Below are 22,449 nucleotides of genomic sequence, written 5' to 3'. Positions count from 1 at the left end.
GGGGGACCCCGCCTCTGTCATCCCATGGACAGAATCAGCCAGGCGGCCCCATCAAGGACAGACTCCACCTCAGCATCCTTCAGGCCTTGTCAGCCCCAAGTCCAGATGTTGAGCATCTTCTTTCGCTCCTGGTCTCCCAGATCTGCCTCTGCTCGGGGTTAACCGTTTGCTATGTAAGAAGCTACATCAAACCTCAGACATTTCAGACAAAAATGTGGGATGGCTGTGGCAATTCTTTAAGAAATTTTGAATATCGTGGTTATGGTACAGCTCCACTCCAGAAGGTCTAGAGCCTCTGCTGAGGTAGAGCAAGAACAGCTGGGACTTTTTGGACTCCCCACCTCCAATCACCAGGCATTTTGAACTCATTCAACCACATCTTATTATTAACAACTGAGTATCAATAGTTCCAATTGACAATTTCTCTTAGCCTGGGAAGTTTAAGATAAATAGATTAAGAGATTAAGATAATAGATTAAGAGCTTTCCGAAGTACCTCCATCTTACAATAAATAATTGTATATGTATATTTTTTGCAATAAATCTTCTTTTTTTTTTTTGCCAGTCCTGGGGCTTGGAATCAGGGCCTGAGCACTGTCCCTGGCTTCTTTTTGCTCAAGGCTAGCACTCTGCCACTTGAGCCACAGCGCCACTTCTGGCCGTTTTCTATATATGTGGTGCTGGGGAATTGAACCCTGGGCTTCATGTATACAAGGCAAGCACTCTTGCCACTAGGCCATATTCCCAGCCCTGTAATAAATCTTTGAATACTAAAAAAAAAAAAAAAAAAGAACAGCTGGGACCTGGCTAAGCAACTCTCCCCTCCCTGGTAGCTTGTGTTTCCTCATAGAATGGCGGCCACTGTCAGGCCTCTGACTCTCCCAAGGAGGACTTGAGTGGTGGATTAATTCCCTAGAGCTGCCAAAACAAAGCCCACACATTGAGTGACTTGGAGAAATGTATTTTCCAGAAGTCAGAGCAAGCTGTGAGCCACCATGCTTCTCTGAAAGTTCTGCGAGACCTCCAGTCTCGCAGCTTCTGGTTACCTCAAGATGCCTCAGCTTACAGAGGGCAGTCTCCTCCTGTGTGTCTTCACATCAAATCTCTCGGTGTATCTGTCTCTGCTTTCATCTTTCTCCTTCTTGCAAAGACATCAGTCATATTAAATTAGGGCTCATGCAAATAACTTCATTTTAACTCAGTTACATCTATAGAGACCTTTGATTTTTTGTTGTTGTGCTTATCAAATACACTTAAATTAGGACCTTCACACATCCTTTTTGAGGAATGCAGTTCAATCAATAAGTTACTGAGCAAAGATGCATTAGAGCCAAAGTCTGACCTCATGCTACCTCACCTCTAGTGTCTCTCTCTCTCTCTCTCTCTCTCTCTCTCTCTCTCTCTCTCTCTCTCTCTCTCTCTCAGAGTCATGACCCTGGCCTGAGTTAAGAGCAAGGGATCCTCTAAGATAAAATAGGGCACTATACCTATGCCCAGAAAAGGCCCTCATACATATTTTATATAAGGAAGAAAATGAGTTGGAAAGGAATAAACAGATGAATTCGTGAATGAGACAAATGAAAAGCTAGTGACCGTGGAGATGGCAGAAAACCCAACACACCCCATATAGCTTGTGGGCCTGGCATTGGCCAGGGACTGGATCTCTTGGATATGGTGTTGGTATGTTGAGAATCTCAGAGTTACTTCTGTGGTTCCTTCTGCTGCTGATACTGCAAGAGAACTAACAGTCCGCTTGTCCTTCTTTGAAAGGACAGTAGTTCATAGAGGAACTGCAGATGAATGGGAAGTAGAGAGCCACACAGCCTTGCTTTTGTGAATATTCGCCTCTCAAGGGAAACTGGTATGCTTTTCATGGTATGCCCCCTGAATTAGAGGCTTGCCTGGAAATGGGCAAGATGATTTGGCAATGGCCAAGGGGAGGCGAAAAGAGCCTACAGGAGTAGAAGGTCCAGGGAGAATGGTGTCGAAAGTTTGCTGAGAGCCCTAGAACTGTGTTTGGGTAGACTCAAGAGCTCAGTTGATGAATGTGATGGATCTCAAAACAGTCGTTCTAGTCAACATACATCTGTGAAAATGGAACTGGGGAACTTGCAGGGTCTGTCCGGTGGGGTTGGGAGAGATGGGGAGAATGATGGAAGGGGTGGCGTCCACCCCGTTGCACTGTGCTCATTATCTGACTTGTTGAATTGAATCCCCTTCGTACAACTGCTTAAGATCGTTTTTTAAAATTTTAGTATAAAATTATGCATTCTGCTCATAACATTGACATGTTGAATTGAAACCCCTTTGTGCAACTACTTAAAAATAACTTTAAATTTTATATATGTAAATGATATATAAGATATAGCTATAAAACAGGAGCCAGTGCAGTTTGTAAGTGCGACGGGGAAGTGAGGCACAGAGAAGACATGCCTGGCAAAAGACACAAACTGGACAAGGAAAGCATCTACAATGGTGTACATAGAGACTGAGGGTTCATGTGCTAGAACTTAATCCCTACAGGAAAGCAGAAAGTACGTGGATACTTAACCCGACTCATGAGGTTTGGAGTTGAGGCCTGTGGGAAATGATTAGACAAAATCATCAAGAGTCGAGTCCATGGGCATATGGCCTAGTGGCAAGAGTGCTTGCCTCGAATACATGAGGCCCTGGGTTCAATTCCCCAGCACCACATATCCAGAAAATGGCCAGAAGGGGCGCTGTGGCTCAAGTGGCAGAGCAAAAAGAAGCCAGGGACAGTGCTCAGGCCCTGAGTCCAGGCACCAGGACTGGCCAAAAAAAAAAAAAAAGAGTCGAGTCCATGATGGAATCCTGATAAACTGCGGAGAGAGGGCGAGACTGGAGGAGACACACATGAACTCCCCATCTTCTGCCATGGGAAGCTCTGTGACCCGTTGGGATTCTGCCAGGGGGAAAGTCATCACCAAATGTGGCCCCTGACCTTGGGCCTCCAGAACTGTGAGCCACAGTCAGCCTCTTTTCTTCCTGAAGTAGCCTTGCTGGAGGAATTTTTTTTAATAGTAGTGGAAAGTGGTCTAGTGCGGCGTGAGAGGAAGGAATGTCATTCAATCCCAGCAATCAGCAACACCTGAGAGTGGCTTGCACCTGTGTGGCACATCTGGAATATTATAAACCAGCGATGGAACTTGGGTTCTTATGGAGGGAGAGAAAGAGTCTCGTGAGCCAAGCTAGCACCCCCAAAGCACATCTGGCACAGGAGAATGTCCAAGAAGACTTTGCACTGCCAGCCTGAGTGACAGCATTTCGACATGGTGGAGAGAGAACAGCAGAGGCCAGTACAAATGTCACTACACAAAAAGCCACAGGTGCCACACCGTTGTTCAGCATTGACTAATACAGCATTCTACCAAAAGGTCAGCCACAGGCGCCTGGCTTTGGTCCCTACTCCAGTCCAGCAGGCCGGTTCAGGGCTGGTGCGGAGAAGGATCTGAGATGGATCGCTAAAGAGAGCCTCGCAGGAAACCAGAGGCTCTGGCATCTCCGGCTCTGTGGGCCTCCAACAAGTGGATCGATGCCGAAATGCGCTGTGGCCTGCAAGGCAGTCCAGACCCGAGGCCTGGGTCTTCCCATGGGTGCTGTTCTGGGTGCAGTGATTGATGCAGAGGAATGGGGAGGGCTGAGCCGACAGCAACAAGCAGGCCGTGCTTCCCTACAAAACTGCACAGGACTGGGAGGGAGAAGCCAGGCTCTCGTGGCTCATGCCTTGTACTCTTAGCTACTCAGAAGGCTGAGATCTTGGGCATCCAACAATTTAAAAGTAGCCCAGGCAGGAAACTCTACAAGACTCCAGCTCCAAAACAATCAGCAAAAACCAGGATTGGGGGTATGGCTCAAATGATAGAGCACCAGCCAAGCAAGCAAGCCCAGTGAATGTGAGACCCTGAGCTCGAACCCTAGTACCAACAAAAAAAGAAAGGAAGAAAAAAGGAAGGGAGGGAGGGAGGGAGGGAGGGAGGGAGGGAGGGAGGGAGGAAAGAAGGAAGGAAGGAAGGAAGGAAGGAAGGAAGGAAGGAAGGAAGGAAGGAAGGAAGGAAGGAAGGAAAAGGAAATATAAAGGAAGGATTATGGGACCATAGACAGCCCCTAAGGTTCTTTTCCAAATGAAAGTTAAAAGTTAGACCTTTCTAGCCTGAGCATGGTAGCACATAGCTGCCGTCCCAGATGGTTTCTCCTAGAAACCCAGAGAGAGAAGGGTCCTCTAGCAGCTTGGCGGGGCCACCTGCATTCCTTGGTGTTTCAGACTTTGTCTTCCCAGCACACCAGGCCACGTCTGTCCCCATCATCTCATCCTTCCTTCCTCTACAGCTCCGTCTCCTTCTGCCCCTCCCGGGACTCTGATCACATGCCCGGCCCATCTGGATAGTCCAGAATGGTCTCTAGCATCTTAGTCTCCCTTGAGAATTCTCTTTCACCATGCACCATTCCCAGATCCCAGGGAACTTAGGACCTAGGTATCTTTGGGGACGAGGCTTCAGCCTCACACGCCTGTGTCCTCACCAAGAGATGGAGAGGCGTAGCCTCTGTGCGCGTGTGTGTGTGTGTGTTGTGCGCGTGTGTGTGGCGTTTGTCTGTGTGACTTTGTGAAGGCTCTCTATCACAGAATAAGGGCAAAGGCTCAGCCTTCGTCCACCTCTCTGAGATGAAAGGAAGGCTCTTCCAGGTAGAGATGAAAGAAGCTCAGGAGAAAGCTGTGGGTTTGGGGTGCAGACAGTGGGCTAGAGGGGTCTGGGGCTGTGAAGGAGACATCTGACAGGCAGAATGTGACAGGTGCTGCAAAGCTCTATTTGTCTCTGCTATGTGCCCGGGGAGCAGAGGAATCTCCCGGCTTCAGGAAGATGGAGTGTGTGTGGATTCCCCCAAGGAGGGAAATGAAAAGGTTACACCAGAGTTGTCGATAGAACAAATCCCCGCAGCCTCTAAATGTTTTGATAGCAGAATGTGATGGATTGTAAGTCAGAGTAAGCTCATCTGAAACATTTGATAGCACCTTATTTATTTATGTGTGTGGCACATAAAACCAGAATGGATTCCCTTTTCCTTCTGTCTGAGGTGGGGAATTTTTTCCTCCACACTACAGAAACACATCACTCTTCCCCCAGCCCTGGCTTTGCCGTGATTGTAGGGATGTTGGAAGGGGCGGGGAGCTGTTCATACTCCATGGTGGCTGCTGTGAGCATTGGAAAAGAATCAAGAACTAATCATTTCAAAATAGGTCTTCATCTTTCATTGTGTTGCTTTTTTAAGCCATCAAGACAAGGTTAATGCTGAGGAGAGAGAGATCGGTGGTCAGATTTGAGACAGATCTAGGATGTGAAATGTAAGCAGACGCATGCACACCAATAAGATCCTTTGGCTGCAGAGGTACGCACTACCTTGATCTTGTCTTGGGGACTCCATCCTGGTCTTTGTCACTCTCTCACACTAATCTCTGCTTCAGCCACCCTCGTAATGGAGCCACTAGTACATCATTGCAACATGGCTACAGTGTGTCGGACGTGGCGTGAGGGTGGAGTATTGATAAGCATCTGCCACTCGATCCCATCTGTCCCATACAATCCTTTTAAATACCAGGAATGTTTGAGGAAGGGCACAGCGTGTGGTGATGGTGTCTGGGGCCCGAAAGGCTTCTCACAGCTTGTTCTCCAAGCACCTAGGCAGGTTTTGAAGACAGGGATGATGTGATCAGATTCATGTGTGGCCTGGCCCCCTGGGGTCATGACAAAGGCTTGCTCTGAGGCAGGTGGCAGCAAGCACTGTACAAAAATCCAAGTATTGACGTCGGCGAGCGACTTGGTTGTTCTCAATTAGTGAGAATGCGGGGTGATCCCTGCGAGGGAGGGGGGGGCGGGGGGATGTCACTCGTGTTCACAATAAGAGAGAGGAAGCAGTATGGAATTGCAGGGGTGAAGCGAGGCTAGTCTCCAACAGCTGAATAGAAAGATGGCAGCGGAGCCGTGCGCAGAATCCGTAGAGGTGAGCAGACGTGTGGGCAGCCATCCTCGCACGCTTTCTTGGAGGAGCTGGATGAACTCAGGTCCACAGCAGGTGGTCTGTGTTGGGCACTCAGAGCTCAACTCGTTCATAGGCACAGAGCAGCACTGTACGCAATGCCGGCTCAGCTGCCGTTGGAAGAGCTACCATTTTCCTGCCGGAGGAGCTAGTCTGTCCAGGATTACACAACCCCAAGTGGAGGTAGTGGCAGAAATTCAGCCACTTTTCCCATTCGCTTTGCATTTTTTTTAATGTTTTATTAGCTTCGCTTAGTTGTACAAGGGAGACTTGTTGTGACAATTCCATTCTTGCATACAATGGATAAAAATGGTGGCTCATTAGCCTAGCTACTCAGGAGGCTGAGATCTGAGGATCAAAGCCAACCTGGGCAGAAAAGTCCAAAAGACTCTTATCTCCATTTAACCAGCAAAAAGCTGGAACTGATGACGGCTTAAGTAGTAGAGCCCCCACTGTGAGGGACAAAGTCAAGAGTGTGAAGCCCTAAGTTCAATACCCATTATCAATTTTTTTTAAATCCACCATCCAATTCCTCCTTGCCCCACCCACTGACCACATCCTCCAATATCAGACTTCCTCCTGAGGAGTAATGTTGTGATTTTAAAACACAAAGGAAAGTTCCCCCTCCCTGAAAAAAATGTTCAGACCTTGGTGAACCGAGGCAGGATCTATTAACATCTCTGCCAGGAGACCCTGCAAAGCAAAGCCATCCTTTGATGTCTTGACAAGGGGCTTGCTTTGAAAGCTCCCAGACAGCCCTGTTATTTCCTCTGACAGCGTCTCTCCACCATGAAAAGCCCTGAAATGGGAAGTGCTGTCATGCCCCCCTACTCAAGGTGTGATTTCCCTGAGTGCCACACCTGAGCTCCCTGGGCTCCAAGCTCTGCGGTCCAGCATTGATGTGGGGCTTTAAAGATCTCTCTGACCTCCCCGCTTCCACGCTCCCCTCCCAGGCTGGAGAGCCGCAGCCCAGGCCTCTGCCAGCCATGCCCCAGATGCCTTCATCTGGAGATCAAGAGCAGGATAAGCCCTTCAAGCTCCATGCGTCACAGAGAGCGTGTCTGGCAGTCTGACCTGCTATTTCCTCCTCCAAGAGACCACAGGCCATCTGTAGAGATGAGAGCGGAAATGACGCCACCCTGACCATGGATATGGGCATGGGGATCAAAAAAAAAAAAATAGAACAGGGGCTGCCAGTGGAACACACACTCTCCCTTAGCATTTTTACTCAAGGGTGGCACTTCTTCCACTTGATCTACAGCTCTAGTTCCGGCTTTGAAGTGGTTAATTAGAGACAAGCATTTCATAGACGTCCCTGCCCCGCTGGCTTCGAACTGCGATCCTCAGAGCGAGGAATACAGGCATGAGCCACCAATGACCCATGGCAAGGCTTTTAATGGCAATGTTTTTTGTAGGCACGGCAGGAAGTTAGGCCTCTCAAGGTTGCCTGAGGCAAAGAGTTGGTCAACCGAGACAAGAGAACCATTTCCAGACCTCGAACCAACGCCAGTCATCAGAAATAAAAAGAGGGCGAAACTGGGGGAGAGAAAGGGGATGGGTAGCATTGTCCAAAAGAAAAAAACATGTAGCCAGTGAACCAATTCAACAATGATACTCACTAGACACTGTGTTGGAAATGAACGTTACAACTTAGGAGAAAGGGGAGACGGGAGGAGATAAAGCAGGAGAAAATGAGCGAGGGGGTAACACTGTTAAAAAAAAATGTACTCATTACCTGATTTATGTAACTGTAACTCCTCTGTACATCACTTTTACAAAGAATTTAAATTTTACAAAGGAAAGAAAGAAATGTACTCTGCCAGGTGCTGGTGTCGCACACCTATAATCCTAGCTATTCAGGAAGCTAAGATCAGAGGATTGTGGTTCAGCTCCAGCAGGAAAGACTGTGAGACTCTTATCTCCAATTAATTACTAGAAAAAGCAGAAGTAGAGCTGTGATTCAAAGTCGTAGAGTACCAGGCTTGAGCAAAAGAGCTCAAGGACAGCACCCAACCCCTGAGTTCAAGCCCTACTACTGACCGAAAAAAAAAAAAAAAAAGAAAAAAAATTACTCATTACCTGACTTTTGTAACTGTTACCTTTTGGTACATCACTTTTAATAACCATTTTTTAAATTAAGCCAGAAGTGGAACTGTGGCGCAAATAGTAGAACACCAGTCTTGAGCAAAAAAGCTAAGGAACAGTGTCTAGGCCCTGAGTTCGAGCTCCAATATTGGCACAGAAGAAGGAGAAGAAGCAACATGCTTATATTCATCTTTTTTATGCTTATTTTTTATACTTTATTTAAGAGAAAGTCTCACTATAGAGTTTAAGCTAGTTTTGAACTCACTATGCAACACAGGTGAGTTTAGAACCTTCTGCCTCAGCCTCCACATCTGGAGTGCTGGGATTACAGTGGCAAGCCACTGCACCAGGCCTTCTTATCCATTTTCTAAACACCCTTAGACATCCATGTGCTGGCTCTAGTTAAATATCTTGCTTATCATGTGCCATAAATACAAAACAGTTTTTAGCTCTTACCTATTCAGGAGGCTGAGGTCTGAGATCTGGGGTTCAAAGCCATCCCGGGCAGAAAAGTCCATGAGACTTTTCTCACCAATTAACTACCAGAAAGCTAAACGTGGAGGTGTGGCTCAAATGGTAGAGTGCTAGCCTTGAGCACAAAAGCTCAAGGACAGCACCCTGGCCCTGAGTTCAAGCCCTGGGACTGGCACCCCCCTCCCAAAAAAAAAAGGTCAGACCTTTTACCCTCAGCTCTCTTTCTACCACCCAGCACCCCTTCAGATATTTGTACCTCTACTTTTTTCTGCACCTTTTCGTCTCTAAACTTAAGGTGAAGCTCCTCCTCCACTGTTTCCACTTCCTGCCCAGAGATGGTTAGAGATGGTGACCTTCTGTGTGTGTGTGTGTGTAAGGATCCACTTTGCTACCTGAGGGTTGGGGTGAGGCATAAGAATAAATCAGAAAGAACTGTGCGTGTGTTGCTTTGGAGCTGTGGAAAGCCACTGAGTCTCTCTTTGTTCTTGTCTCCCAGATAAGATGCTACCTGGTGAGCTTAGCCCTGAGCGCATTTGCAACGGCTTGTGCTGAAAAGCGTTCTGAAAGCCCTAAGGGAAGACGTCAGCGTTCAAGGAAAGCCAAAGCCACTTGAGAGGGAGGGAAAGCCCAAAGCAAGTGCTCCATCTTATCTGTTCCAAGACTCTCACTGTCCTCCCCGTCCCTGACTCCAAAACGAAGCCACTGGGGCACCCAGGCAACATGGCAAGCAAACGAAAATCCACAACCCCGTGCATGGTCCGGACATCCCAAGTGGTAGAACAAAACGTAGCCGAGGATACAGACAGGGCCAAAGAGAAAGGAATGGGCGCAGCCCAGTCTGACGGAGCCAAGGACAGGTGGGCAGCAGATCCTGAAAACTCTGCCAAAGACACGGAGCTAATGGAGGTGAAACCCACAGGGGAAAACCCATCCAAAAAGCTCCAGGGGGGGTACGAGTGCAAATACTGCCCCTACTCCACCCAAAACCTGAACGAGTTCACGGAGCACGTGGACATGCAACACCCCAACGTCATCCTCAACCCCCTGTACGTGTGTGCTGAGTGCAACTTCACCACCAAAAAGTACGACTCCTTGTCGGAGCACAACTCCAAGTTCCACCCCGGGGAGGCCAACTTCAAGTTGAAGTTAATCAAGCGCAATAATCAAACGGTCTTGGAGCAGTCCATCGAAGCCGCCAATCACGTCGTGACCGTTGTCACCTGTGGCCCCGGAAGTGGGGAGAGCGATCCCGGGATCCCCGTGAGCAAAACCCCCATCATGAAGACAGGGAAACCGAAAGCTGATGCCAAGAAGGCGCCGAAAAAGCCTGAAGAGGCCGCCCCCGAAAACCACAAGGAAGGCACGGCCCGCCTGGTGACGGACGCCGCGGAGATCCTGTCCCGACTCGGGGGCGTCGAGCTCCTCCAAGACTCCTTGGGACACGTCATGCCTTCTGTACAGCTGCCACCAAATATCAACCTTGTCCCCAAGGTCCCCGTCCCGCTGAATACTACCAAATACAACTCCGCCCTGGACACCAACGCCACCATGATCAATTCCTTCAACAAGTTTCCTTACCCGACCCAGGCTGAGCTGTCCTGGCTGACCGCCGCCTCCAAGCACCCAGAGGAGCACATCCGAATCTGGTTCGCCACCCAGCGCCTAAAGCATGGCATCAGCTGGTCCCCGGAGGAGGTGGAGGAGGCCCGGAAGAAGATGTTTAACGGAACCATCCAATCTGTACCCCCCACCATCACTGTGCTCCCTGCCCAGCTGGCCCCCACAAAGATGTCACAGCCCATCCTCCAGACTGCCCTCCCCTGCCAGATCCTTGGCCAGACCAGCCTGGTGCTGACCCAAGTGACCAGCGGGCCGACCACGGTCTCCTGCTCGCCCATCACACTCGCCGTGGCCGGAGTGACCAACCACGGGCAAAAGAGACCTCTGGTGACGCCCCAGGCTGCCCCCGAGCCCAAGCGTCCACACATTGCGCAGGTGCCAGAGCCTCCCCCCAAGGTGGCCAACACCCCTCTCCCCCCAGCCAGTGACCGCAAGAAGACCAAGTTGCAGATTGCACACCTCAAGGCCAGCTTCCTCCAGAGCCAGTTCCCCGACGACGCCGAGGTCTACCGGCTCATCGAGGTCACCGGCCTGGCCAGGAGTGAGATCAAGAAGTGGTTCAGCGACCACCGGTACCGATGTCAGCGAGGCATCGTCCACATCACCAGCGAGTCCCTTGCCAAAGACCAGGTGGCCGTCTCCACCCCCCGGCACGGCCGTACCTACCATGCCTACCCGGACTTTGCCCCCCAGAAGTTCAAAGAGAAGACGCAAGGCCAGGTGAAAATCCTGGAAGACAGCTTTTTGAAAAGCTCTTTTCCGACTCAAGCAGAATTGGATCGGCTAAGGACAGAGACCAAGCTGAGCCGGAGAGAGATTGATTCTTGGTTCTCGGAGAGACGGAAGCTCCGAGACAGCATGGAGCAGGCGGTCCTGGATTCCATGGGATCTAGCAAGAAAGCCCCGGATGTGCTCACTGCCAACGGTGCTCTGCCTCGACTTGACCAGCTCTCCGCCTCCCTGCCCAGCCCTTCACCAGCAGTCACCCAGAGCCAGGAGCAGGTTCATCTCCTGAGAAGCACCTTCGCCAGAACGCAGTGGCCCACTCCGCAGGAGTATGACCAGCTGGCGGCCAAGACTGGCCTGGTCCGGACTGAGATCGTGCGCTGGTTCAAGGAGAACAGATGCTTGCTAAAGACTGGAGCCTTGAAGTGGATGGAACACTATCCACAGCCACGCAGTGCCGAGGAGTCCGGCTACGAGGCCGTGGCCAGGAAAGTCACAAAACCCATCAGTGAGAGCCCAAAGAACGGGAGCGAGGTGGCGCCGCAGTATCACCAAGACCCCAAAACGCTCTGCGAAGAAGACTCGGAAAAGCCCGTCCCCCGAGCAAGAGCCGCCGGCGAGCCTGCCAAGGACAGTTTCCCAGCCAAGCCCTCGGGGGCCGGCTCCGACAGGTCCGAGGGCAGCAGCCGGGACGGGCCGGGCAGTGAGGAGCACGAGGAGTCGGGCATTGTGGACTTTGTCGAGGTGACGGTGGGAGAGGAGGACGCCACCTCCACCAAGTCAGATAGCTGGAGTCAGGCGGCAGAACTGGCCGACTCGGACTCAGACGGCGCTCCTGTCGAGGCTAGCCAGGCCTAGCCAGGTAAGCCCACCTGCCCACCCCCAACCACAGGATGCTGCTCCCCCTTCTCTCCACGGACAAGGTGGTGCTTGCCTGACTCGGGCTGGCAAATTCATATTTACTAACTGACAAAAATGGTACTTATCTCTACACACATACCTGTGTATATACATTGACTCTCCTGACCTGTGCACTGGGGGCTCGCCCCTGAAATCATAGCTGCTCAGGAGGTGGAGATCTGAAGATTGCAGTTCAAAACCAGCCCAGGCCAAAAAAAAAAAAAAAAAAGTCTCTGAGACTCTTATTTTCTAATTAACCAGCAAAAAGCCCAAAGCAAAAAGTGTGGCTCAAGCGGTAGAATGCTAGCCTTGAGGGAAATAGTTAAGAGACAGTGCTCAGGCCCTGAGTTCAAGCCCCAATACTGGCCACAAAAAAAAAAACTAAATAAAAATTGACTGTCCTTTATTTGAAACACTTGAGGATAGATGCATTTTCCGATTTCAGGATATTTACATATATATGTAAACAAAATTTTGGAATATTTGCATATATATAAATAAGATACAATATGGTATCTTGGGTCTGAGGCCCAAGTCTCAGCATGAAATTCATTTAAATTTCATAAACACATAGCCCAAAGGTAATTTAGTGCTCTGTATTATGTAGTTATTTGTTTATTTTGTGCCAGTATTAGGGCTTGAATTCAGGGCCTCGCCCTTTCACTCCACTTTTTCAAATTAAAAAAATATATATATTATCCTTAGATAGGTGCACAAGGGGTTTCAATTCACCGTGTCAATTTATGAGTACAATGCATCCTGATCAACGTCCCTCCTTCCCCCCATCATTCTCCCCGATTGCTCACCCTTTTCGCCTGATTGTCTACCACCTGAGCTGTTCCTCTCGATCCATGAGACTTTAAAAAAAAAAAAATCATTTTGTGCATGAACCAGAGTTTCATGGTGTGGAATTTGGGGCTCCTATTGGAGCTGAAAACATGTGTGATTTTGCAGCATTCTGGATTGTGGTAGATCACATTAGGAAGACTCAACCTGTGCCCATTGCGTCTATTTCTTCTGTATATATATCTCACATATTCTTTTTTTCCCCCTTTATTGTCAAAGTGAAGTACAGAGGGGTTACAGTTTCATATGTAAGGCAGTGAGTACATTTCTTGTTCCATTTGTTAGCTCCTCCCTCATTTTTCCCCCTGCCTCTCCCTTTCCCCCTTCTGCGTGATGTTTGAAATCTGAACACACGATGCACCGAGTGAGAAAGAGAAGCAGGGACGGGTAGTCATGTGTCCTTACTTACAAGACTGCGCTAGCCGGGGACAGCCTTGCTGCTGCTCGCCCTATCCATCCTTGTGTCTTGTCAGAACAGAGAGAACACCACAATCTCTGTGTGGTTTGCCCTTGCTGCTATTTTATGTCAGCAGTAAAAAGGATGGTGCGGTGCCTTTTTCTTTTCTTCTTTCCAGATGTTGTTACCAAGAGTATTTAAGTTGACTGGCTTGGAGATTTGAGGTTATTTCATTTCACCTGAAATGCTCTAAACAGGGCTTTCTGTATTGCCTTGTCACGGCTCACGGAAGCCGCTCTCCGCTGCGGTCCTCAGACCCCTTCAAAGTCTGAAGACACCTGTGTAAATTTAGACCTGTGGGGCCCCAAAAGCCAGGGAAAGGAGGTTGCCATGGTTACTAATGGCCTTGTCGTGTACGTAATGGGACATGCCTTGCATGTGTGCTCCTCGCTGGGTCAGTGCCAGCCCAGGCCCCGGCTTCCCAGCTGGCTTAGGGGTGAGTGGAGAAAAGAGGGGGTTCCTTTGCTGAAAGATTTTGCAAGGGCAGCCTGGAATGCAGGGGAAATGTGTGATTGCCCAGGTGGACTTCTCCAGAGAGCACTTAAAAGACCAAGGAAGGGGAACCTCTCATGTTATCCTTTAGAACATAGAGGTGAGAACCTTCCAGATGATTTCACAAAATCCTAAAGGGAGCTCTAGAAATGACCACACCTTTGTGGTAATGAACTCCACAATCATTTGTTCATTTACGTGGTAATAAAGCACATAATAAATGAGGAGAATCTTCGAGAAGCCTTCTTTAAACCAGTTCTACCAGCTTAAAAAAAAAAGAGAGAGAGCAGTTTAATGAGCTTCCCACTCCAAACTGCTGTCATGTCTTCCATAGGAACTGCCCACCTCCATCCGGCTGCCTCTCTAACCATCTTCTTGCCCTCTATCAATCTAGCCAGGCAGTGTCTCATGCCTGTAATCCTAGCTACTCAGGAGGCTGAGATCTGAGAGTCAAGGTCCAAAGGCAGCTTGGCAGAATAGTCTCTGAGACTGTATCTCCACTTAAATAGAAAAAACCTGGACTGGAGGCATGATTCAAGTGGTAGAGTACCATTTGTGAGTGAAGAAACTGAGCAATAGCACAAAGGCCTGAGTCCAGTCTTCATTATACACTCACACACATGCACACACACACACACACACACAGTATTCTATCAGTCTAGCCTGTCTCTCCCCCTGATGAACTGAAGAAGTAATTTTTTTAGCCATTACAGCCAGACACCTGTGAATCATGCCTATAAACCTAGTGACTTGGGAGGTGGAGATCATAGGAATCACGGTTAGAGGCCAGCCTGGACACATTCACACGAGACCCCTTCTCAACCAATAGGTGGGCCTGGTGGTGTGCACCTGTTGTCCTAGCTATATGAGAGGCTTAGATCAGGAGAATGCTGTTCCGGGCCAAATGAAAGTTCACAAAACTCCCATCCCAAGGGAAGACACTGGGTGTGGTACTTTATGCCTGTCATTCTCTGCTAAAGTAAGAAACCAACAATAGGACAACCACAGTCCGAGCACAAACCCAGGCAGAGGAAGCCAGATCCTATCTCAAAAATAAAGTGCAAACGATGCCGTAAAGTGTCACTCAGCAGTAGACTGCCTGCCTCGCAAGTTCTGAGGCCCTGAGTTCAAACCCCAGTACCACCACAAAGAAAAGTCACTCCTATTATAGAAACAACAGTGTGGGCCAAGGTCCAGAGGTAAGCAAAGGACTTGTGCAATTGAGGACCTTAAGCAATTTGGCATAGCCAGAATTAGAGTTTGGGTTCATTTAAAAGCTAAAAATAAACCCCATGGTTCTCTGTAACCGGCAGAAGCTATTATGAACCACCTGGATTTGCTGGATTTGAATGTTAGGATGCACAGCACAGCACAGTACAGTTGGGTGGCATTTCCTGAAAGGTGTCCTGGGGAACAGTGCCCTGAGACGTCTGAGGTCATCTCTCCCCGTCCTTTCTTCCAAGTTATTTGCCACTCCCACTTAAGAATGCACATCTGGGTGGGCTACAGCTGCCTGACCACCCCCACCCCCAGGACTTCAAACCGCAACCCTCCCATCTCAGCCTCCTCCTGAGCAGCTGGGATTACAGGCGTGAGCCGCCAGTGCCTGATGACATTCACATTTGAATTCACATCACCTAATGCAGAGATGGAGGATCTAGCTGTATCCCCCAAATCAAAGAATATCTGAGAATCCCATTCGGTTACTGATAAATGTCACAAATGTGAGCTGGAAAACATTGAACTCTTAAACACATGGCAACATTAGATACCCCTAATATTGGGGCGGGGGTGGGGGGATGTCTGCCATATTGTGGATGGGCTAGCAGTGAAATCTGGAAGCTCTCTCAAGTTCTAATCAGAGGCACCTGAAAGAAGGCTTCCAACTGAGAAGGAAAAACAACTTCTTAAATTAATTCACAGCTTTTATGAACCAAGAATATGGGTCTCTTAAAATTCAGGCATCTCAGTGATGCCTCTGCTTAAACACATGATCTTGAAAAGTGCAGTTCGCTGAAGAGGTTACACATATAATCATCCTGAAATAATTCATGGTACCAAAAAGAAAAAATAAGCTGAAATTTAGTGACAAAAGCCTGTCAAAAGCTAAGACAGGCTGAAAGCTAAACTTCCTATGCCAGTTACCTAAGCTGTGAATGGAAAGAAAAAGTTCTTGAAGGAAACTGAAAATGAACATATGATTAGAAAGTGAAGCAACTAAGCTGGCCACCCAGGGGCTCATGCTTGTAACCCTATCTACCCAAGAGGCTGAGATCTGAGAATCACCGTTCAAAGCCAGGCTGGGCAGAGAAGTCCGTGAGACTCATATCTGCTGTTAACTACCAAAAAGCCAGAAGTGGCGCTGTGGCTCAAGTGGTAGAGCGTTAGCCTTGAGCGAAAAGAAGCGCAGGGGCAGTGCCCCGGCCCTGAGTTCAAGCCCCAGGACTGGCAGAAGAAAAAAAATATTTAAAAAGTTAAAAAATTAAAAAACAGAAGGGAGGAAGGGAGGGAGAAAGGAAAAAGAAGAAATAAAAATGAAGAAACCTTATTGCTAAATGATCTAGAGAGAAAATTCAATGAGCCACAACATTCCCTTCAATCCAAGTAAGGCTGAGAAAGTGAGGAGTGTACCAAGAAAAGGACCTGTGGTCTATAGTAAGGTCCTTGGACGATTTACCTGCAAGTAACTTGTAAGAATTAAACATTCCTCCATTCAGATTTCAGTAAGTACTATTAGTTCAGGGCACAGACTCTGGAGATTTGCCTGGGTTTGAACCATGGCCCTGCCACTTACCAGTGTGTGATCCTGGGTAACCTAATTAGCCTCTCTATTCCATTGCCTCACCTGTAAAATGGAAATTACAATAGTACCTATAAACATTAAATAAAATACATTCTAACTACCTCTGCTTATTATTATATGTCCTACCCCAGCAAGGCACTGGTGGCTCTTGCCTATCATCCTAGATACTCAGGAGACTGAGCTCTGAGGATCGAGGTTCAAAGCCAGCCCAGGCAAGAATGTCCCCGAGACTGTTATTTCCAATAAAGTACCAAAAAGCCCAAAGTGAAGCTGTGGCTCAAGTGGTAGAGCACTAGCCTTGAGCAAAAGAAGCTCAGGATCAATTAAAATAATAATAGTAATAACAAAATAAATCCATGCCTGCCCCTATCCCCAAGGGCCAGGGAGGAACAAGCCAGCTGCCTTCCATTCCGTTACACAGTGCTCCCCTTGCTGACATCTGTCTGGTTTGTGTCATCCTTCTAGGGTCCTTGGCTGGAACTTTGCTGATAAAGGGGATGCTCTGACCTTGAAGAGACCTTTCTCACGTGGGCCACCTCGCCGGCGACTCCAAGTGCAACTTCTTCACTTGTGTGTGCCTGGAGGGCACAGGGGTCCCCCAGCCGCCCCCCCAGCCGCTCCCCACAGATGTCCCAGAGGACCCGTGGGAATTGTTCATAGTGCCAAAGTCCTACTACTGCATTTTCAATGGGCCCTTGTACATAGTTTGCTCCTCTGCCCTGCCCCCCCCCACCCTCTTGCTATACTGGAACTGATTTGTACCATGTGGGAATTTTGTTACCTTTTTAATTGAGGGCAACTTCCTTTTTAAGGCACTACTATTGTAAGAGTTTTTTCCAGGTGGGAGAGCTAACCACATTGCTTTTCCCTTTCCACTGTTTTTTGGTGTTTTTTTTTTTCTCTCTCTCTCTCTCTCTTATTAATTTAGGGGAGTATTAGTAGTAATGCCATTCTAGGTACTGGATTTTAGGTAGGGACGCTTTCTTTTTGAAGGTGGTTTGAAACTTGGACACTTTTCTTGGTGGGAAGGGCTGCAGTTGGACCTCTGTCTCAACTTGAAATAGGTTTATAGATGGCGGATCTTCCGAGTCAAACCCATTTCCCCCAGCTACCTTTGGGGAAAGCCTGCCTTAGCCACACACGGGCTTTCCGAACTGCTGAGAGGTAGGAATCTGACTGCTTTTTTTTTTTCCTTTTTTCTTTTTTCTTTTGCAAGTCCTGGGGCTTAAACTCAGGGCCTGAGCACTGTCTCTGAGGGTTGTGTTTTATGTTTTGCTCAAGGCTAGCACCCTACCACTTGAGCCACAGCTCTAGTTTGGGCTTTGATTTTTTTAATGGTTAATTAGAAATAAGAGTCTCATAGACTTTCCTGCCCCGGCTAGCTTTGAAGCTTGATCATCAGATCTCAGCCTCCTGGATTAAAGGCACGAGCCTCCAGCACCTAGCTTACATCTGACTTCCTAACAGCTTGTGACTTGGGAGCCAGATTTGATCCAGCCAGCACTAGAAGAGCTGGGCAGCAGAGGCTACCTTCTCTAAGTACCTTTTGAAATATCCGCAGAAAGGGCTCCTATATTTGTTATCATCCTCCTTATTCTTATGAAATTAAAACAAAAAAATGATCTTCCTCTTTAGATGGTACAAAAAATAAACAGCTTTGGTCTTAATTTCTCTTCTTAACTTCCTTTTCTTGGTGTGGCCTTTGATAAGATTTCAGCTTGCAGCCTCACCATGATTTTTTTTTTTTTAAATTTGAGTGTGTATGTGTTTGTTTTGGGCCAATTTTAGCTACTTGAGTGCACTTTTTTTCAGTTAGTCCTAACTTTTAAAGAAGAAAAACCAAGAGAGATATCTGGTGTCGATGTTGCAATATGAATTATGTTTGCAATCCCTTTTCCTCTCTCCACTGCCCCCAGATTTGAGTTCACCGCAGAAATAAAATGCTAGGGAGTTTGAATAAAAAACCAGTTTTTCTAACTTGTTGCTCTTTGTTGTAACTCAATAAAACAAAGACTAAACATTTTTATAACTTTCTTCCCTCTGTTCCTTCTTCTTCATTGCTATCTGCTTCCAACAGTTCAGCCTGGGGAATCTTAATTCAGTCACTTCTTGTTGGAAATTTCTTTTGGCACCCATATTGGGGGAAATGTGATGTTACAAATGGGGCTGTAAAATGGGGCTCTTCTTCATATCTACATAACACACACAAAGAAGCTCTAAGCCTCCCTTATCCAGGGCAAAGCATCATGGTAGGACTGAGAAGACTATTGGATGACCCGAAGTAAATCCCTCCCCCTCTGTCTTTCTAGACTGCTGGTGACTGACATGCACAATACTTCAATTCTCAGGGGTTTAGTGCTGAGTGTTTATGTCTGACACTCATCTTGAACCTTGGTTCTGTGTATGGCGTGTGTGTGTGTGTGTGTGTGTGTGTGTGTGTGTGTGTGTGTGTGTACACATTGCTTTTATTTAAAGTATGAACAGAAGATTTTATCCATTCCAACCAGGCATTTTTGTTTCAACAGTGATGAGCTGTTTTAAATCTTTCACCCCCTACTACAGTGATCTCAGAACAATTGCCTTGAGGCCTAGGAGACAGTGTTGGGGGTAGAACATCTAAGGGCCCCATAGCAGTAGACGCCATTAATGCTAAACAGAGTTTTCCTCTCTGAACAGGAGTACCAGAAAGAGAAATTCCTATCCCATAATACCTAAACACAGAAGGCTCCTCCGACCCCTCCCCTCCCACTGGGACTCCATTGTTCCTCAAGCATCTGTATTTACCCCAGTTATACCACTGATTGTTAGTTGATGCTACCACAGCCCTCTTAGCCACAGCAGGGAAAGTAATCGTCCTAAGGGCCTTGTTTTAATTATTATTATTATAAAGGTGATGTACAGAGGGGTTAAGTTATGTAAGTCAGTTAACGAGTCTATTTCTTTTGTATCAGTGTCACCTCTTCCCTCTCTTTCTCCCACTTTTTTTTCCCCACCAACCCCCTTCCCCCACAAGTTGTATGGCTCATTTTCAACATAGTGTCTAGTGAGTATCACTGCTGCATTGGTTCACCCTTTGTCCCACCATTTCTGTGCTCCCCCAAAGTAAACCGAATCCTGAAGAGAATCCTGCTTTAAACCCCTCTGCCTCTCGCAGTCGTCACAGACAGCAACAGTCACCAACACATCAGTCTTTTGAGTCATCTGGGATCTCCAGGGCTGGATGACACAGCCCGCTGCCCTCCCTCGGGGCTCGAGCTCCCTGTACATTCTCTGTAGTACGCACTGCCCACGTAGCCCTCAATAAGGGTCCTCCCAGACCAGCTCGGGTTTCATTATTTGCCAAGTCTTGATCAGGATGCAATCTCCAGGCTTATATTGGTACATAGGGAACTCAAGGTGTGGAGTCTGGGCCATCCATCTGTGGTTTTAGTCTCAAGGCTTTTGTCTGGGCTCCTTTACTTGGTCCCTTTACTGCACTGCCGGTTCACCTTTGATTGAGTCCCTTGTCAGCCGCAAAGAATGCTGGCTTAGCCCAACCTGGAGGGTCTGCAGAGGGACAGCAAGCAGGTCACCTCTCCTAAGGATGAACTTCTAGGATTTCTTTGGGTGACATGAAAGCTGCTACATAAGCACCCAGAAATGTTGGGGGTGTCATGCAGAAATAAGGACACCAAGTTGAACTCAGCAAGGCAAATTTTTTTTTTTGCATGGAAGGGTGTGCCATCAGCTAAAAACCTGGCAAGCAAGCATGCACCAGACCCCAGGTTCTTATGGTGAGCAAGTACAAGAACAAAAAGTCTGGGGTAGAGCCATAGCCAACAAGGCCCAAAGTCGCCCACTCTGGAGGTCCCTGGCCCAGATGTTTCATTTTTACAGGGACTTGCACACTTTGGGCCACTTCCCCTATGTGTCTATATGAGGGGAAAGTCCCTGCCTGCCTCCCTTTACTTCCCCAAAGATAAGAAACACTGAAAAATCAGAAATTCATAACAGATAGATTCCATCTTCCTCCCAGAAGCCCTTGTTCCTGGGATGGACTGTGACTCAAATGGCAGAGGGCCTGCCAACTCAAGGCTCTGAATCCAACCCTAGTACAGACAAATCGCAAATAAAACAATAAAGCTGGGCACCAATGGTTCACGCTTATAATCCTAGCTACTCAGGAGGCTGAGATAGGAGGACCACAGTCCAAAGCCATCCTGGGCAAGAAAGTCCATGAGACTCTTATCTCTAATTAACTACCAGAAACCCAGAAGTGGCACTGTGGCTCAAAGTGGTAGAGCACTAGCCTTGACCAAAAGACATCAGGGACAGCATCCAGGCCCCAAGTTCAAGCCCCATGACCCAGAAAAATAATAATCTCAGGAAGAAGGAAGAAGGAGGAGGAGGAGGAAGAAGAAGAAAGAAGGAGGAGGGGGCAGGAGAAGGAGAAAGAAGAAGAAGAAGAAGAAGAAGAAGAAGAAGAAGAAGAAGAAGAAGAAGAAGAAGAAGAAGAAGAAGAAGAAGAAAGAGAAGAAGGAAGAGAAGAAGGAAGAAAGAAGAAAGGAGGAGAAGAAGAATCCCTAATACCCCACTGAGGGTGGGATTCACTGAGTCAGCTCATCAAGCCCTCGTACCTGAGACCAGGGCCTGACCATGCATCCTCCATAACTGTACACCATCTGCAAAAAAAAAAAAAAAAATCCCCTTAATTTTCTTTTGATCAGTAAAGTTGAGTGTAGCCAACTATTTAAAAAATAAAACCCATCATTTTATTCCACACTTAGTATAGACTAAGCTCAGTGATGAGTGCTTGACCTCGATGTTCTTCTTTTTTATCTCTACCACCCTCCGAGACAGAAGGGGGCTCATCTGATTCTGGGGGCTGCCCACTAAGATGAGTCAGCTCCCTCCCACAGTAGAGAGCCAGGCACTCAGATGCATTTATCTAGACAGGTAGTGGACCGTGCACAATTCCCACCCAGGACCAATGAGTGCCAGGAGAAAGTGTGCCTGATGGTATTTGCCTGAAGTCACAGTAGCCAAAGCTCTCGCTAGGGAGAGGAAGGGCTAAAGGAAGGCAAAGGGAGCCCCAAAGAAAGGGTAAGAAAGGAAGAGAAAAGGAGAAATGAGATGGAGTGAAAATAATTGACCACAGTGGTAAAAATCGTTTAAGTCCCTGGCCCCTGCTGTTTCTGAGGCCAGCTCCCCCTGCCTTGCCACTTTTATGAAAACCAACACATTTCCCTTTTTGAACTAAGCCTTATTTTTTTTTTTTCAGTTGGATTTCTATCAGTCACTAGACATTCAGAGTTCTGGTGAGTTAATGAGATCAGGAGATGAAAAGCCAGGAACTGACGCTATACATAAAGAGCTGCCTGTTGCTCGTGGCTACAGCACGGCAGGATACAGCTCTTAAGTCGAGACCCCTAGATCCCCAGCAGAAGCAGCACCCAGAGCTTGTTAGAAATTCAGAGTCTCTGGCCCTCACTCCACATCTGTTGATTCAGAATCTTCAATGTGACAGGACCCTCCGGTGACTGACATGCTCAATCAAGTCGAGAGGACCCTTGCTCTGAAGGCATTGGGCAGTTCCTCCCTCCTCGCTGGATGGGGTAGGCAGCAAATCTAATCATATGTCACCAGTCTGTAAACAGAGTAGAAATCCCAAGGCCTCGAGCAGGGATGCAGAGGAAGAAAAAGGTCAGAGAGTGTGAGCACTAAGAACCACAGCACTCTCTGGCCTGTCACTATACAGTGTGGATGCTATCAGGAAAGATGGCCAGTCCCTCTTCCAAGTCCCCAAAAGTCTTCTATCGAAACATGTCACCATAAGGTGACCATCTAAACCACAGCAAAGACATCATCATGGCCCCTGGGAGGCGTCGATAAAATGAATAAAGAAATACTTCTTGAGCACGTGCCATGACATGTTGCAAGTCAGCTGTCCTGTACGGAGAGGCCACGCCTACCTGAGTTCCTCTTGACTCGGGGGAACTTAGAATCCACAAGTGAAG

At 47.8% G+C, this 22,449-nt stretch overlaps 1 protein-coding gene and 1 long non-coding RNA gene across 5 annotated transcripts in view; one reads left to right on the top strand and one right to left on the bottom strand.

The window, feature by feature from the left end:
* Positions 1-17,735, top strand: part of Zhx2 (zinc fingers and homeoboxes 2) — a 124,511-nt gene extending 106,776 nt beyond the window's left edge. For 2 of the 4 annotated variants that reach the window (XM_048358996.1, XM_048358998.1), the window contains exons 3-5: positions 5,320-5,323; positions 9,106-11,817; positions 16,919-17,735. In XM_048358996.1, coding sequence (XP_048214953.1) covers positions 9,330-11,813 — 2,484 coding nt within the window. In that variant the 5' untranslated portion in view covers positions 5,320-5,323; positions 9,106-9,329 and the 3' untranslated portion in view covers positions 11,814-11,817; positions 16,919-17,735. The remainder of the gene's footprint in view (positions 1-5,319; positions 5,324-9,105; positions 11,818-16,918) is intronic. The other 2 variants (XM_048358995.1, XM_048358997.1) reach the window with 1 other exon arrangement.
* LOC125360856 lies at positions 702-19,037 on the bottom strand. Its single transcript, XR_007212818.1, has 3 exons — positions 18,910-19,037; positions 15,902-15,906; positions 702-749 (listed from the first exon to the last, which is right to left on the bottom strand). It is a non-coding gene; the product is annotated as an uncharacterized LOC125360856 (long non-coding RNA).
* Positions 19,038-22,449: the final 3,412 nt, after the last annotated feature.

This window comes from Perognathus longimembris, chromosome 12 (genome assembly GCF_023159225.1).
Source record: "Perognathus longimembris pacificus isolate PPM17 chromosome 12, ASM2315922v1, whole genome shotgun sequence".
Taxonomy (NCBI): Eukaryota; Metazoa; Chordata; class Mammalia; order Rodentia; family Heteromyidae; genus Perognathus; species Perognathus longimembris.
This window is presented reverse-complemented; position numbering and strand designations above follow the sequence as displayed.